Source organism: Elephas maximus, chromosome 10 (genome assembly GCF_024166365.1).
Source record: "Elephas maximus indicus isolate mEleMax1 chromosome 10, mEleMax1 primary haplotype, whole genome shotgun sequence".
Lineage (NCBI taxonomy): Eukaryota > Metazoa > Chordata > Mammalia > Proboscidea > Elephantidae > Elephas > Elephas maximus.
In genome coordinates this window covers 23,237,318-23,255,400 of record NC_064828.1, presented here as the reverse complement: position 1 = coordinate 23,255,400, position 18,083 = coordinate 23,237,318, and the positions used below count along the sequence as shown (strand labels likewise).

General features: G+C 44.2%; 1 protein-coding gene across 1 annotated transcript in view; it reads right to left on the bottom strand.

Moving 5' to 3' along the window:
- RYR3 (ryanodine receptor 3) overlaps positions 1-18,083 on the bottom strand; it is a 626,301-nt gene that overhangs the window by 249,773 nt on the left and 358,445 nt on the right. The window contains 7 exon segments of the mRNA XM_049899608.1: positions 6,901-7,075; positions 7,659-7,864; positions 8,934-9,081; positions 10,450-10,609; positions 12,287-12,370; positions 13,712-13,815; positions 15,854-15,958. Coding sequence (XP_049755565.1) covers positions 6,901-7,075; positions 7,659-7,864; positions 8,934-9,081; positions 10,450-10,609; positions 12,287-12,370; positions 13,712-13,815; positions 15,854-15,958 — 982 coding nt within the window.

Here is an 18,083-nt window from a genome sequence, read left to right as displayed (position 1 = left end):
CACTTTCCTGAGGATAAAACTGAGGAATTGACCAGGGTCATGAGAAGGGCTGGTGAGCCCGTTACTCACAGACCAGCTGTCAATCAGCATGCAAGAGAGGGCATGACTGCTATCGGGGGTGTCATGTCCCAGGGCAGAGGACTGAACTCATTACAGGGTAAAGTGCTATCCTTTAGGGGGCCAGAAGTCCTCCATGCAGGGAATAGCTGAGCACTGCAGGAGAACGAAGGCATAGCAACCCAAGTCATGCAGAGAAAGCAAGGGGAGGGAGAGTGGTGGGGACCTTCCGGGGGCTGAGTGGGTACAGCTGGGGCAGTCCTGTAAACCAGCAGAAGAGAAAGCCCAGAAAGGACCAAGAGGCAAGATGAATCCCCCTAAGGCTCTAGCACTTTTCTCTCAGGGAAGAACATTTGATTTCTGGGCACACATAATCTGCTCTCGTCACCCAGCTAAGAGGTAGGAGCTAATGATCTCTCCATTTCTACAATTTCTTCACTTGAGATATTAGAACATCACGTAGTTTTATAACTCTGCATGATAGATAGATAAAGGTACGGGAAACAACAACAACATGATAAACCAAAGTTGTTGTCGTTAGGTGCAGTTGAGTCGATTCCGACTCATAGCGACCCTATGCACAACAGAAGGAAACACTGCCCGGTCCTGTGCCATCCTTAAAATCATTGTTACGCTTGAGCTCACTGTTGCAGCCACTGTATCAATCCACCTTGTTGAGGGTCTTCCTCTTTTCCGCTGACCCTGTACTCTGCCAAGCATGATGTCCTTCTCCAGGGGCTCATCCCTCCTGACAACACATCCAAAGTATGTAAGACACAGTCTCGCCATCCTTGCCTCTAAGGAGCATTCTGGCTATACTTCTTCTAAGACAGATTTGTTCGTTCTTTTGGCAGTCCGTGGTATATTCAACATTCTTTGCCAACACCACAATTCTAAGGCGTCAATTCTTCGGTCTTCCTTATTCATTGTCCAGCTTTCACATGCATATGATGTGATTGAAAATACCATGGCTTGGGCCAGGCGCACCTTAGTCTTCAAGGCGACGTCTTTGCTCTTCAACACTTCAAAGAGGTCCTTTGCGGCAGATTTACCCAATGCAACGTGTCTTTTGATTTCTTGACTGCTGCTTCCATGGCTGTTGATTGTGGATCCAAGTCAAATGAAATCCTTGACAACTTCATTCTTCGTTTATCATGATGTTGCTCATTGGTCCAGTTGTGAGGATTTTTGTTTTCTTTATGTTGAGATGCAATCCATACTGAAGGCTGTGGTCTTTGATCTTCATTAGTAAGTGCTTCAAGTCCTCTTCACTTTCAGCAAGCAAGGTTGTGTCATCTGCATAACACAGGTTGTTAATGAGTCTTCCTCCAATCCTGATGCCCCGTTCTTCTTCATATAGTCCAGCTTCTCGGATTATTTGTTCAGCATACAGATTAAATAGGTATGGTGAAAGACTACAACTCTGACTTGCACCTTTCCTGACTTTAAACCAATCAGTATCCCCTTGTTCTGTCTGAACAACTGGCTCTTGATCTATGTAAATGTTCTTCACGAGCAAAATTAAGTGTTCTGGAATTCCCATTCTTTGCAATGTTATATTTATCAAGTACTTGCTAAGTGCCAGGCACTGGGTTTAGTGCTGTACAGATTTATCTCATTATTGTGCCCATTTTACAGATGAGAAAACTGAGCTTTCAAAAGTTGAGTAACTTGCTCAAGGTCTGTCCAAGCAAGCAATGGGGACTGAGGCCAGGATGACTGTTTTCTAATTCTTATTGACACTGACTTGCTTGGTGACTGACTATTCCTTCACCTTCAAATGATTTCCCTATGTGTCATATAATTTGACCACTTTGCCTCCAGAGTGGGGAAGTGGAGACCCATAACAACAAAGCACTCCAGGTCCCTTAGAGGAAAAGGGCTACCTGTACACTGGTGGCCACAGAGCTCCCTAGAGTCGATCTGGATAAGAGGATTCCTTCGGTAAGGTGGAGTGGCATTACCGCGAGCATTGCCTCTCATAAACAAGGTTTTACACTTTTGCAACAACTCAACTGACTTGTATCTCAAAGGAGACTGAAGAACTAAGACTACAGAAAAATAAAAGGGAAAAAGAAATATCCCCCTTCCCTAGGTGCAGCCAATAGATGCAATTATGCTGACTGATATCTTCGAAGAAGTTTGAGGCGAACATCTGAAAATGGCATCGTTCTAAACCAAGATGTCCGTAAGTAGATTTCCAGTCTCAGGAAAGCAATAGCAAGAACACACGTATTTACATTTTGTAGAAGACCCCAGGTCCTGATAAACATTGCATCACAAAGCCTCACACTAGCTTTGTGATTAGGACGGAGGATACCAGGCAAGTCATCTTTTTATAACTCAAGAACTTGGAAAGAAACCAGTTTTCCAGAAAATACTAACAATGGATTCATCTTCAATCCATTTCAAACTGAAGAAAGACATGAGAGAATCACTACCAGTTGCCATCAAGTCAACTCTACTCATGGCGACTCCATGTGTGACAGAGTAGAACTGTGCTCCCCACTGGATTTTCAGTGGCTGGTTGTTTGAAAGGAGATCAACAGGCCTTTCTTCTGAGGTTGGACTTAAACCTCCAACCTCTTGGTTAGCAGCTGAGTGTGTTAACCATTTACCCCACTCAGGGACTCCATACCAGTACTACCAATGAAAAAACAGATCTCTGGGTAAAGTGGCTAGATGGCTGCCTCAGACCATTCCTGGGGTGTTTCTGAGAGTCTCAATCCTGCAGCATGTGCTTCACTCATTTATTTCATTTCCAGCTCAGCTTCTTGAAGATGGAGCTCAGGGACATCAGTGAGATGTCCACCAGCCTTATAGAAAACACAGGAAGCAAGAGGCTGTGCTCCCCAGCCACAGCCACTTTCTGAAGTACACCACCCATCTGAAGAGAGAATGACAAAGGGACCCTTGGTGCCAATGTCTTTGTGGACAGATGGCAGTGACACTGCCTGCAAATAAGTTTTACCTGCTGCCTGGTGAAGAACTGCCAGCTGAGTCCGGGGACCTATTAAAGCTCGACAGGCCAGGGGGCAGGAACAGCCTGGGAGACTGTCCCTACAAACACACAGCTGGAGCAGGAGGCAGGCAGACCCTCAGAGGAGCACCAGGCAGAGAGGCAGCATGGGAGACCAACCCCCAGTCTCTTCTAGATGTCACATTCTGAGGTCTAGCAGGATGTTCCCGATTTTATCTTCCTTTCTGTCAAACTGAATAAATGAGAAGGCTAATGGCGAATGTTCACCTTGGAGGCTTTTGAGGTTCCAGGTGCCTTTAGTGACAACATTGAGAGCTACGATGGTTCAGGCCAGGGATAAAGGTAGGAACAAGGATTAGAAAAAATTCTAATGAGGTAGATAAGAGCAGATCATCTGTGATGCCTTAGAGGACAGAGATAAGAACTTACAAATAACATAAAGAAAAAACAGCCATGAATTCTAATGTCTGCCCCCTTCCTTCCCCTAAAGGGCTAAAGACATCCCTGCACAGAGCAACTCCCACTGGGCTAATGGCCTGAATCAAGGCTGGCAAGCTGGTAATAAGAATATGACCAGATAGGAGATTTTACTTTATGGGGGGCTACAGTGCATAAAATGTTGTATTTTCAACAGATGCTTTTCCTAACAGCTCAAGGCAAGAACTGTTTACTCTTTCCACTTTATGCAGAGAGCAGAGAGAGGCTATACGTTTATTCTGGGCTCTGGGCTATTGTTATCAGAGAATGGCACGCTGACTTCTTTTCAGCTGCCCCTCCACCAACTCCGGAGCCATGATAGAACGGAAAGAACCTTCCAATTATCTTGTCTCTGTGTTATTAAATGTGTTAACACATATAGTACAATTCTATTACCAAATGGCTTCCTAATAATAGACTGTTATTCTGAAGTTCAAATTATGTCTCTGTACACAAAAGACCTATGAACTATTTCTTTCATTGCAACAGAGATATCTCTAAAACCACGGTTATCTGAAAACACTTCCCTTCTCTCCTTTATAGAAACCCACTGCTCAAACTCTTTAGCAGCCCTCCATTTCCTAGAGAGTGAAGTCCAAGTGTACTTGGTCCAGAGTAGACAATAAAAGTTTCTTGAATAAAAGGGCTCAGCCTTGGTATTCGAAGCTATAAGCTGCACCTTATCTGCCTTTCCAGCTTCATCTCCCATAAATGCCCTACACAAATCTTTCATCAAATTGCTTCACACTACTGTGCAGTTTCCCAAGTCTACGCCATTACTCTAGTCACACGACATGATGGGAATACGCTTCTCCTTAGCCAGTGGCCACCTTCTATTCTCTAACGTCCAGCTTAAACCCTACTCTTAGAGAATTTTCACTCTGTATTAGTCATTTACCATTTATAACTTATTGCTTTGCATTGTTAGTTAACTTTTTGAGTTTTCATCATATTTCTATAACTAGAAAATGAGCTCCTTAATACTGATAATACTTGGCATTTGTATATCCTTTAGACTACTGCTTCTCCAGCACTAAAGTGCAGAAAAATAGCTCGAGTATCTTGTTAGAATGGAGTCTGTTTCAGCAGGTCTGGCGTGGGCTCTGAGAGTCTGTGTCCCTAACAAGTGGTCCACACCCTGAGGAGCTGGGCTATGGACTTCACAAAGTTCTCATAACTGCACAACATACAAGAGTCTTATCTCCTTTTTACAGGTGAGCCAAAGACTCACAGGTAAGTAACTGCCCCAGGTTACAGAATTGTAGAGCCAGAAAAAGGACCCAGGTCTTTGGACTTTTTTCCCCAGCGAGCACCTTCCTTGGGGATAAGCCTGCATCTTCTAGTTCTTTGTGTTCCTTCTGGCCTAAAGAAGAGAACACTGTACATGGTGGATGTTGTTGGTGTTAGGTTCCAACTCACAGGGACCCCACGTATAACAGAACGAAACACTGCCTGGTCCTGTGCCATCCTCACAATTGTTGTTATACTTCAGCCCATTGTTGCAGCCGCTGTGTCAATCCATCTCGTTGAGGGTCTTCCTCTTTTTTGCTGACCCTCTACTTTACCAAGCATGATGTCCTTCTCCAGGGACTGATCCCTCCCGATATCATGTCCAAAGTATGTGAGACGTAGTCTCACCATCCTTGCTTCTAAGGAGCATTCTGGCTGTACTTCTCCAAAAACATAAGAATGTGGTGGATACTTGCTAAATATTGCTTCCCAAAAGCAGTATCAGGAGACGGTTCTTTCATACTGCTCTGATGTCCACCTACATAATTTCCTCTCCTTTGCCCCTGCACTACTACATGAGCCATTGTTTCTGCTGGGGACATCTGTTCCACTTGTCTCCCCAAACAGAATTCTTTCTTCAAAAATCTGACTTTAAACCTTTTTCAGAAGACATTAAATAATGACTCCATCTGGCTTTAGTCATCCTGTCTTTCTGGGAAAATACATTGACTAGCAACCTTTCTATTTTCCCAACTATCTGGCTCTTAGAAAAATCTTTAGAGCTCTTTGAAGCTACAGTTGGAAGTGCAGGTTGCAGATAATAGGTGTCTGTGAAAGTGTGAAAGTGATTCGTAATACGAAAGCCACTCTGTAAATAATCTTTATGTTATACATACACATTCATATTTCTGTGCTGCTCTTGCCTATGAGGTTATATCTTTCACGTTTCTAGGGGGAAATTGTTTCTTTTTGTAAAGTCCTAGAAACTGAGAGCTAGAAGGAGACCTGATCATTTACAGAAGCTGAAATGAGGCCCAAAGAGGTTAAATGAGGCCAGCCCAAGAAGACACGAGTGGCCAAACTCAGAAGGAGAGCCCAGGTCTTTGGATCCAGAGCTGCCTTGTTTCCTCTCAACCACTCTGCCTCCTCCTCAGCTTGAATGAAGCAGCAGAAAGTGGTATGGCACTGAGCAACGGGGTGTGTGCAGAGTGAGTACTAAGTCAGTGACGTCAAATTTTGTATCTGGGAAGGACATGGGCACTTACATCATCTATCCTCTTATTCTCTGGTAGAGGTGAAGAAAGTGAAGCCCAGAGAGGTTAACTGAAGACTCTCTCGATGCCACGCAACAAACTTGTGTAGATAACATAGTTGCATAGGCAGGAAATAGTAAGCACCAATTGCTTTTTTGTGTAGCTGCACTGCCTTGATTTCGGTCTACTCATGGCCATTAGTAAGTACCATTGTGCTTGGATTTCACAAATGTGCTTGAATTTCAAAGTAAATTGTATTTCATTCAAGGGGAACAGCCAAGTCAAACTTTCATGTTTCAATAAGTTCAATCAAAGCATCAAGTTCAATTAGACGAACATGCAGATGGACAATTCAAATTAGAATAAAAGGATACTTCTTAAATTCACTGATCTTCTGGTCCTGCTGAGGACATTAGTCCATACACAATTAGCATTTCTTTTGTAATCCTGGGAAACCCTAAAATGCTAAGTGCAGGGGAGGGGATTACAGGAGAGCTTACTGGTAAATCTGTCTGTAATTTTAGAACGTATTTATGCTGCATATACCAACTATTGGAAATCTTAGTGGCGTAGTGGTTAAGAGTTTGGCTGCTAACCAAAAGGTCGGCAGTTCAAATTCACCAGGCGCTCTTTGGCAACCCTATGGGACAGTTGTACTCTGTCCATAGGGTGGCTATGAGTCAGAATTGACTCGATAGCAATGGGGAGAGAGAGAGAGAGATAGCAATTATCACTATTATTTGTATTAATTCTTCAGAAATCATAGTATAAGGGCTAATCTTCACCTTTAGACTTTCAAATATGCAAAGGGCAATAAATAAGGAAGGAGAAGAGCTCAGCCAGCTGTCCCTGGATTTTCCTGTAACCCCACACATTTGGGATGGTGGAGGGTAGTAGATTTACCATTCTCAACCTCGTAGTCCGCGAAGGCAAGTTCAGAGCCTTTGTTTGTGATCAGCAGCTCCCCATTCAGTGTGAAGATCATTGAAGCATCATCCAGGTTAATCATACATCCAACCACATCTCCTGGCTGCCAGGTACGCCCAAAATAGCCACTCCCTTGATGCCAACGCTGGCCCTAGAAAAGAAGACTTCAGGGCTTAGCCACATGGGCGGTCCTACAAGTTCCCTCTTCAGCTGGAGCAATGACCACATCAGCAATTTCTCCTAACTGGCAGTAGAACGTGATTTCTACAGGGCACTCACCTGTCTACCAAGGATAACAGACAGGGAGGAGGGGTCTACCTTATAGAAGAAGGAACTGAGACACACAAGGCTCATCTGAACAGGTAGCCTGGGTCTCCTGACTGCTAGTCTGCTATGACACAAAGCAGAATTCCCTCTAGGGCAAAGTGGTAAGATTTCACCACATACTGGCTGTATGGTGTTCTATGAACTGCCTCCAGAGTAGAGGTAATGAATTAGGTGTAAGAGCAGATACGGAGATGACTATATAAAGGACTTGGTCATGTAACCCTTGTCGTTACCAGAGCAAAGCAACACTTACTAGGAGATGTTCATACAATGGTCAAAATTAGCCAGTATGGTGGCCACTCACTTTTGAAACCACAGATCCAGATACTTAGTGCTTCTAGCTTCCTGGGAAAGGTCTGGAGAAGAAAACCTTGGACTGAGAATGTGTGGACAATATCCAGACTCACCCTGCTGCCTTCAAATACAAAGGCTTGGTCATCGGCCCCCAGTTCAATGTCAGGCCGGCAGCCTGGTCTGGCCCAGCCGACCCGCATGTCTCCTCCAGTCACCACCTCAAATTCAAAGTACCACTTTCCAGATCGCACTGCGTAAGACCGCTCTACCCGGAAAAACCGGATCTTGTCTATGCTGACTTTCTCCACCGTTGGGTCAGCTGTTGTGAGAAGAAAGGGGAGGAAAGGGTGCAGGAGGAAAAAGAGAAGAATTTCCTCAGTAGAATGGAGTTTGACAACACATACTGACCACAGGTCTCCTACTCGCCAATATAGCATTCTGTTCATAATATAACACTCATTATCATCATTATAGAAGCCCTGGTAGTGCAGTGGTTAAACTCAGCTGCTAACTGAAAGGCCAGTGGTTCAAACCCACTAGTCACTCCATGAGAGGAAGATGTAACAATCTGCTTCCATAAAGATTTATAGTCTTGGAAACCCTATGGGGCAGTTCTACTCTGTCCTACAGAGTTGCTATGAATTGGAATTGACTTGATAGCAGCAGATTTGGTTTTTTGGATTATCATCATCACAGCACATCATAAAAATAAAAATACAAGTACCATTTACTAAGTGATTTCTCTGTAGGCGATCCTTTAGACACCATATATCTCAGTTTTTCCTCACAGCAACAGTGAGGTCAGCAATATTGTCCCCATTTCACAGATGAGGAAACTGAGGCTTGGATGGTTAAATTACTTGATCAAAGGTCACAGAGCCAATAAACTGAGAAACCAGGATCTGAACCCACGTCTGTCTTACTCCAAAGCCATCCCCTCGACCATTACGTAGTACTGCCCCAGTGGCCTATGGTAACCTCCTGGGTTGTGAGATGACAATGGTATGTTTATCAATTGTAAGTTGGTGATTTTAATCAATGCTAGAATTTTCTTTGGAAATCAGATTACCTGGAAAATAAGAAAAATAATGGTGACTTGGTTTTGTGATCAGGTATTCCAAGAAGACTTAGCTACCCTGGAGAGTAACTTAATCCTTGTGGCACTGGGTCACAAAAGCATTTGTCATAGAAACATCTGTCAATTGGACAATGTTGTATATCAAACATGGTCCCCATTTTATCAGAAATATACCAGTTAGTCTTGTAGTGTTCTTCACCATGAATACCATTTCTAACGGGACAAATTAGACCTACTTAAGGTTAGCATTTCCCTAGAAGATGACCTATTCAGTACATTGAGGCCAGAATGAACAATCTCAACTCATTACCTAGTTCTTGGTCTGATGGCTCAATGTTATACCCATAACCAACAAACGTTCGAACAGCTTCACGGAGGCTGTCCCTGTTTGACTTCTTGGTACGCTCGTCCAGTAACGCATATGGCACCAGACGGGGATTTCTTTTGTTCTTCAAATCCTGCGTGAGGCCAGAGAAAAGAGGTGGCGAGAAAAGTCTTTTTAGCTTTACAATAGCTCATTCCACTCACATATCCCCAGCAACTGTCCTGCTTTCTGGCCGGCTCATACCAATGTTAGCTTTTCCCTCAAATGCCTTGATATTCAGCAATGTACATATTTGCTACTTCTCTTCAGGATTAAATGAGTATAAATGGAAAAATTGTTCCTGATGTTCAAAGCTAGCATTCAAAAACACATTTTAATAATGTTGGCCTGTGAATAAAATGAAGTAGCATAAAAATTGGTTAGAGGCCTCCATTCCCAAGGCAAGGCAGATAGGGATGTGGGTAAGTATTCCCCTGTGGAAGATCACACCAGGATTTAAATTATTACAGCCTCCTCAACAGCCTCTTAACAGGTCTCCAGAGAGAAACATCACAAAAGGTGGCAGAGCCAATGTCCAGATCATTGCAGTGGACACATTCCTATGAGAGTCCTTCTCAGTTTCTTAGGGGGGCCAAGAAGACAATAATGACAATTGCAGTGGTAAGTCATCACAGGCTGTGTTTTGAGTCATCTGCCTCCTCTGTGCCATAGCTTCCATAGTTGTAGACTTTCTGGCTGCCAGACAAGCCTAGGTTCGGAAGCTCAGGTGTGATAATAAATGTGTATACAGCTAACCCTGAACCTCCCTGAGACTACTGCTAGCATTGGTGGCTAGAGACGGGAGAAGCATTTTGAGGAAACAGGTGTGCTAGATGGTTAGGCCCCAAACTCTGCCTAAGTCCTTGTTGTGTCCTGGCTCTTGGGCTACCTCCTACTCAGGCCAAGAGCTCTGCCCAGGGATCCTCAGCCTCATGGGCTGAAGGAAGGGGGCACAGAGAAATCCAGAGAAAAGGCTGGTTTCCCCCCTCCCCGGCTAGCTTTCCCTCCTTTTCACTTTCACTGGTAGATACTTGGACCATCCCAGAAATACTGCTGACGTGTGACACCGATTTGTGTGAGCCTTAGCTTGGCCTGGGTGAGTGGCATGACAGCACGCCCGTCCATGATGCGGGCAGCAAGACAGAGAATGAGATTACATATAGGTAGAGCGGGCATGTGTGTAGGGTGGCACGTATGATAAGTGGGTCAGACTAACCAAGGGAAAGGTATGTCTAACCACTTCTGCAAAATTGGAATTGTGCCTAGAGTCAACGTCAGCGTGACCATCAGAAATTTCGTCCAGTCCCAGGATTCAATAAATAATGAATGCACTGAGGTGTGAGGGACAGAGTACAAGGGCAACCTCCATCTTCCAATCTCACATCCACCAAAGCAAAATGGCATTGTGATGGATGACCACACTCCCTACCTTTTGCAGCAAGCCCGACCCGGCAGCCCTCACCTGTTGAACGCCGTAGGTCCATCCTTGTTTTAGTCTGTCTTTTGCCCAAACGTTATGAGCATTCTCTGCAAGCTTTTCCACTAAAATTCCTTGCGGAGGTGACAGCTTCACATCAGACAAATCCAAAGGGGCTGGTTTATAGCCGTTGGACATCATGTAGCTGTAAGTAGATGGGAAAATTATATATTCTGAACAGATCTGTTACGACTCTCCCAGTCCAGATTGTAGACCAACGGCACATGGTAAGGGCACTAGGTAGATGAGCCTACAGTTCTCACACTTTGGTGAAATGGAGATCTTGGTTATATTTCAAGAACATAGATGAAGCCCCTAATCAACCACCCTTCTTGCCAAAATAGGTGGGCAGGGCAAATCTCTCCCTATTTCTAAGATAGCCACTTACGTGCCCGACCAATGATGGGCACATTCACAGTGCCACAACATTGCCTGAAGCTCCTTTGTCCCACTTCAAAACATAAAAATGGTACCCAGATCGGCAAGGACAGGACCTTGAGCCAAACGGTTTCTTATAAGATCAACGTTGAATGATCACTCAGTCTTAGGAAGCTAAAGCTCTACTTTTGGAATTGCAAAATAATCATGACATCGGAGAATTTGTGAGCTTGCAGGGACCTCAGTGATGAGCTGTGCAGGCTAGGAGTCACAGCCTCCAATCTCTTTTGGGGCCAGGGACATAATGGGAAGATGCGGAAAAGCTTAGTAGGAGTACAGGTATATACACCGTGTGTGTGTAGAGGACCGGGGTACATGTAGGGGTGAATCTCAGAAGAACAGCTGCTACTCACAGGCAGCTCAGCACAGCCACACAGGAAGGTGAGTCCAGAGATGCCCATGGTCACAGGGCCACTGACTGCCCATAGCAGGGCCAGAGCCTAAATGTGATGACTCAGGCCAGGGCTCATTCCACCTAGGAACCTCTGAGCAGCGTGAGATGCAGAACTCATTGTAGGCCTAAGACACTGCCCCTCATCCACCTTTCTCAGGGCTTAAGGGGTCTGATCTTGAGCAATACCAGCATGGGCTCTCAAGCACAGGACCAAGCAGCCTCGCCAGCAGTCTGTTCTTCCAGCTGCTGCCTCTCAGATGTGCTTCTCACAGCACTGTGAGTGCACCTGAGAGTGGAGCTTGGCAGCTTGGGAGATGAACAGGGAAGAAGGGGAAGATAAGCATTTGATTCAAGTTGGCACTGCTGTGGGCTCCTAAGTAATTATGACACTTGTGTGTGAATGGCTGTGCACCCAAGGCTGGAGCACGCAAGAGAGGGAGAGTGTGAACAAGCCAGCAGGTGCTCAGTGTGCCTCTGAGCAAGTCTGAATGTGCAGTAACAGGTGACTGTATGAACGTGGGGGGTTGGAGGGGGCGCAGGACACATGCAGATATAGGTGCCACATTAAATATGGGCAGAGACATCATTTCCACAAAGGATTTATAAGGCTGGCCTAATGCCAGAGGAGTGAATCTATGCTGTGGCTACTGACCATTTTCAGGCTTTGGCACCAACTGTTATTCCTATAGATCAAAGACGGTGCTCCCATCTGAGGGCTCTGCACCTCCTAGCTCAAAACGAACAAAATAGTGCAAAGCCTAGGCAAAAAGGGCAAAAACAGGGAATACCCTGAAATACTTCTATTTCAGCAAGTTCCTATTTGGGGGTTTTAGTGCAACCGAAGTAACTGGGAGCCACCCTAAACTGGTCCTCGGGGATATCTGAGGCTGTCATCTGCATTTTCAGGTTTTGTACATGCTCCCCCAATCTCTCAGTGTAAAAATCCAGGCTGAAGCATTGATGCCTGGAGTCATTTAAGAAATCACTTACTTTTTGGGCAGTTTCACTTTCTTGAGATCTTCCTCAGCAGCTGGATTAGCATGAGCAATGTGGCATCCCAGGGCCAGGAGGGTTCTGTGACATAACAAAGGGACAGGACTAGGATCTACTGCAAGATAAAGGATCACAAGAACCCTAATCCGCTTCAGAGGCAATAGGCATTCATTTAGACCAGGGGTCAGCAAACTTTCTGTAAAGGGCCGGTAGTAAATATTTTAGGCTCTGCAGACCATACATCTTGGTTACAGCTACTCAACCGTGCTGTTGTAGAATGAAAGCAGCCATGGAAAATAACTAAACCAATGAGCTTGGCTGTGTTCCAATAAAACTTTACAAAATCAGCTAGCTGGTGAGATTGGCCTGTGGGCCATAGCTTCCCAGTGTCTGATTTAGGTGACCAACCAAAAAAACCAAACCAGTTGCTGTCAATTCTGGCTCATAGCGACCCTATAGGACAGAGTAGAACTGCCTCATAGGGTTTCCAAGTAGCGTCTGGTGGATTCGAATTGCCAATCTATCTGTTAGCAGTTGAACCCTTAACCACTATGCCACCAGGGTTTGACAGCAAATGTAAAACTACAAAACAGAACGTTCATTAACAGTCCCTCTTGAAGAGATTTTCCAGTTTATAAACTTGTGTTTGGATTGCATCCTGCTTCTGTGGAACAGATACGATTCTAGTATTAAATCTGTAAGCCAGTAAGTATTTACTGTTTGCCACGTGTCTGCCTTGAGCTGTGCTTGATTGCCATCATAAGGTTCCAAAGCTCTACCCTCGAGAGCATCAATGTAATTGAAGACATCTCATATGTGAGCCTATGGGACAAGGTACCATTACAGAGAATTATTATACCAACCAAACTACAATGTTGAAATGTTCTGCACTGACAACCAGAGAACAGAAATACAAAGCAGAGAGGGTATTGTACAGAACAGGCAATGAACACAAAAGGAATTCAAGATGGGAGATTCCAACCTGGGCTATAAAATTTAGGGTCTGAAATAGGCTTTTAACCACGGGTAGGATCATGAAGCAGCTAAAAGGTGTTGTAAAATTGAACGTTAGTGGTCAAATCATGTTTCCCATTGCTTTTTTTTTTTTTTTTTTGAAATGCTTTGTCTTCTTTTCCTGATTTGAGCTGCAAGAGGCATTTGGCTCTTTGATTCTAAGTTTCTCTTCTTTTTCTCCTGCCTCCTGCCTTTTCCTTGTCCCTGGCAAAAAGTAAATGGTCTCTAAAGAAATACATGCACTAAATAATAATGGTGGATCCGTCATTCATTATGATAAATCCTTTTGTGACATGAATAATCACCATCCCTGTTTTCCGGGCCAGAGACCTACTTTTGCAGTTTAGTTACAACACACTAATCATTCACTTACTGCTTAGTCTAAACTCAACCCAATTAAACACTCACTTTAGGGTTTCAGTTGACATTTGCAGGTTATAATTCTTCTCTGTTTCAGGTAGCTTTGAAAACTCCACAAGGCAGGGGTGTTGTCTTTTATTGTCATCCCGCGTCTAGGTGACAACATAAGAAAGGATATAATTGAAATTTTGACAGCTGGCACTGCCTTGGAAAACAAAATAGAAGACACACATTGAAATATGGCCCAGGCCATCCATATCAGGCAAGACAAAGATAGCTACTTGCTGATAGACAAACAGACAATCTTCTCTCCAGTAAACAATACATACAGTCCTCAAGTTCCCCAGGGCCCACGCTCTAGGGATTTGTTTTCAGTCAAGTGTTTGCATTCAGAACATACTTTCCCAGAGAAGCAATTTTACACGTGGTAGCCATGCTTCTGCTTGTCCAAAATCCATATCACCACAATGCTCCTGAACATAAAAGACCACAGGATTGGGACCAGAGCTAACCAACAGAAATACAATGCGACCCACAAACGGGAACCACCTTTGTCATTTCAATTTTTCTAGAAGCCACTTTAAACAAGGCAAAAAAACACAAAAGAAATTAATTTTTATGTATTTTATTTAACCTAATATATCCAAAATATTCTTTAAACATGTAATCAATATAAAAATTATGAGCTATTTTACTTTTTTTTTTCATACTAAGTCTTCAAATTCTGGTGGGTGTTTTACATTTACAGTTCATCTCAATTCATTTTGAGTGTTCCATAGCCATGTGTGGCCAGTGGTTATCATAGTGGACACTGCTAGTCTAGACACTAGCTAATTCATTCATTTATTCAGTCTATTATGTGGTAGGCTCTGAGCTAGATATTAAAAATTCATTGGTGAGCCCGGATAGACAAAGTCCCCACCCTCATAAGGCATACTGTCAAATGAGGTAGAAATAAAGATGAACCTGCCCTTGTAGTAAGTTCCCTAAAGGAGAGCTCTTTGGTGTTATGAGTCCACACAGCTCTCATACACAGCTGGTCACATATAAGGAGAACGTTTATACAGTAGCCATATGTCTTAGTCATCCAGTGCTGCTATAATAGAAATACCGTAAGCGGATGGCTTTAACAAAGAAAAATGTATTTCTTCACAGTAAAGTAGGCTAAAAGTCCAAATTCAGGGTGTCAGCTCGAGGGGAAGCCTTTCTCTCTCTGTCGGCCTTCTCATCAGTCTTCCCCCAGACTAGAAGCTTCTCTGTGCAGAGACCCTGGGCCCAAAGGACAGTCTCTGCCCCTGGCACTGTTTTCTTGGTGGTATGAGGTCTCCTTGTCTCTCTGCTCACTTCTTTATCTTAAATCTCAAGAGATTGCCTCAAGACACAACCCAATCTCCTAGACTGAGTCCTGCCTCACTAACACAACTGCCACCTATCCTCCCTCATTAACATCACAGAGGCAGTATTTACAACATATGGGAAAATCACACAATACCGGAAATCATGGCCCAGCCAAAATGATAACACACATTTTTTGGGGGGACATAATTCAGTCCATGTTAGAGTGCAGGGATCCTTTCAGTAACTAATCTGGACTGTGCATAATTTGAGTGTCAAGGTGATGGGAAGCTTCAGAACTTACCTATCCAGCTGCCTTTAAACCTGACCTTACACAAATCACAGAGCAAAGTCAATTTACATCCTCTTTGAGAAATGCTTTCTAGTGGAAGAGATTCCCTAACTGCCTTTGAGTGCCCATTAATCTTAGTGAACCACATTATGTCTGAAAACCATATTAAACAATGCCTGATTCAAAGCAATGAATCACCTCTTCACCACCCACGCAGGGAGAACAGCTCTCTCTGAAGGGGATGGGACACCAGAGTGTTCTGAAGGAGGCCCTGTGGAGCGACTGGAACCCACAGCCCCCAAAACAAAGGACACCAGCCTTTGGCGGTAAGAGGGAGATAGACTCCTGGTTCTGTCTGTGACGAGCTGGCCTCCTCAGCGTTCCTGACTACAGCTAGCAACTGAGCCTGCTGCTGAATGCTGTGAAAGTTAAGACAGATGGTACTGAGAAGGGAGCAGGTTTTGGCTCCTGAGGTTCTCACACACATCTGTGTCTTTGAAGAACTCTTCCAGGTAACAAGGCAATCCAGCCCTCCACTGCAGCCGGGCCAATGAACAACATACCTTGCCGAAAGTCCACCCAAGCTCTATTTTATTCATTCCCCAAAGCTCATGGATATTTTCAGCCAGTCTGTCTCGGATTTTCTCCAGGTGAGGTGGCAAAACAACCTAAAAGGAAAAGGAATGTGTGGACATTAGAGCTATAAGAATCGAAAGCACTAAAATCTATCATAACATCTGTATGGGTCAGGTAGGTGCCCCAGTGGAACTCACAGGCATGTCCCATAGGTGGGCTGCACGTCTTCTGACCTCACTGTAGAGATGCACCCAGATGCGGCCAGCTCTCCTCTTCCTCAAAACTCCTTTCTCCCTTGGCTTCCTCTCTGCTTGTTGCTGCCTTTCTGACCACCCCCCCCACCCCCACCTCAGTCTTCTTTACATATGTTTCTGTTGCATGTTCTTCACGTGTGAGTGCTTCCCTGGCCCCTATCTCTCCTTACCCAGGTCATATTGTTTCACAGCTCTGTGGCCTTGTATATGTTCCTCTATCCTTATTAAGTCTCCCCAGCATACACACAACACACACACACAACAGACTCCCGCATGCACACTTGGGAAATCTCACCCACCCACAGTAGATGATCACTCCCAAGTCTGTTTATCTCTGGGTTTCTCCAGCCAAGGTCTCCCCTGAAGTTCAGACCCACAGTTCCAGCTGACTGTGGGACTTTTCCACCAAAATGAACTTGGTGCATTCAAAGATGAACTTAGCATTCCTTCAAAGCCTTTTTTTCTCTTCCTGTCTTTATTTTCTCTTTTTGCTGAATGGCCTCACCATTGCTTTAAGCCTGTGTCTTCTTTTTTACCTCCTGGCAATACCCCTCCCCCATACCTAAGATCACCAAGATTGGAATCACTCTTTTGCCTGCCAACTTTTGGCTAGAGCTGAGAACAGCAGTCCACTTTAGCAGGGCCTGTACCCTTGGTCTGCTCACTTCTGCATCACCTTCCTGGCCCTTGTACTCCCCCTGCTATTAGAATGAGTATTCGTATTTCCACCACTAAACTTCATGGCCTGATTTCCTGGGGCTCACGAGGAAAATATTCTTTGGCAGAAAAAGTCTATCAAATGTGTGACAAGTTAGGAGGTCATAGAGAAAATTTTATATTTAAATATTTAAAATGTATGTTATAATCACCATTTACCTTTCAGTTAAAAACAATTTTTAAAACCAACTTAATTTTCTTATTAAGAAGTCAATGTTCACAAGTGGCATGATGTTTTGATAAGAAACGATCTGAGGAAAATTATCAGCCAGCAAGTTACAGCTGTATCTGGACCCCGGGAGTTAACAAGAATAATCTGTTTAAACTAGGTTTTCCTTAGTGATCCTGCCTGTGAGTGAATTTGAATGCTGGAGGAATAACGAGACTTCAGAGAAAGGGGAAAACGAGGCTGCTGTGGTAAGAGGCCTTTATAAACAAACCCAAACGGTAATCTCAGTGGTCTCAATTTGTGATTACCTACCTATGCGATGGATGAACTACATGGCTTGATAACTGCCTCCTGTGTGTCTGCGGCTGGGTTGGAGTCGCAGGGAAGGCTAATTGGAGCTGGGCTTCTGTCTGCCAACACTCAGCACAGGCCTGGGGGCGTTGGAGCTATCAGCGCACGTTAGTTACTGTCTAATGATACAAGGTTCTAGTTTGGCCAAGCTAAAATTAAAAAAAAAAAATTTTCCCAAGCCTGTTCCTTAACAATACTTAATCTGCAAACTAGTTAATGTGCCCCAGGGAGCCTGGAAAGTTGACTCTGCCTGAGTATCTCACATTTAACTTCTCCTTTGACGATAATTTCACTGAATGATAGATTCTAAAAATTTACAAGGTTTCATTCAAGGTAATAAACTGTATCTTCCCAACGAGAACTTCCCTATGACTCGATTTTCTACTAACATTTTGCTAGTTCCAGGGGCCATATAAACTCCGCTTTTGATCTAGATCTCTGAATGTCTCTTTCTGGATGGCTGCTTTGTCTCTGTTTCCAAATCTGCAATTCTGGATGTTTAGAAGGCTCTTCCTGCTTCTTTACTGAGCCCTCCTGATCTCCCTCATCAAAACTTGCCCTTATTCTCTTGAACTCTTTTTGAGGCCAGCGATTTCCAGGAAGGCTTTCTGGAGTAACACATATGTTTCTGATTACGCAGTAAGGTGAGCAGCTAAGACGAAGAGAAATCATGCTGGCTGAGGCCAAGGACAGCTTATTCTCTCCCTGCTGGACACTAGCCACCTT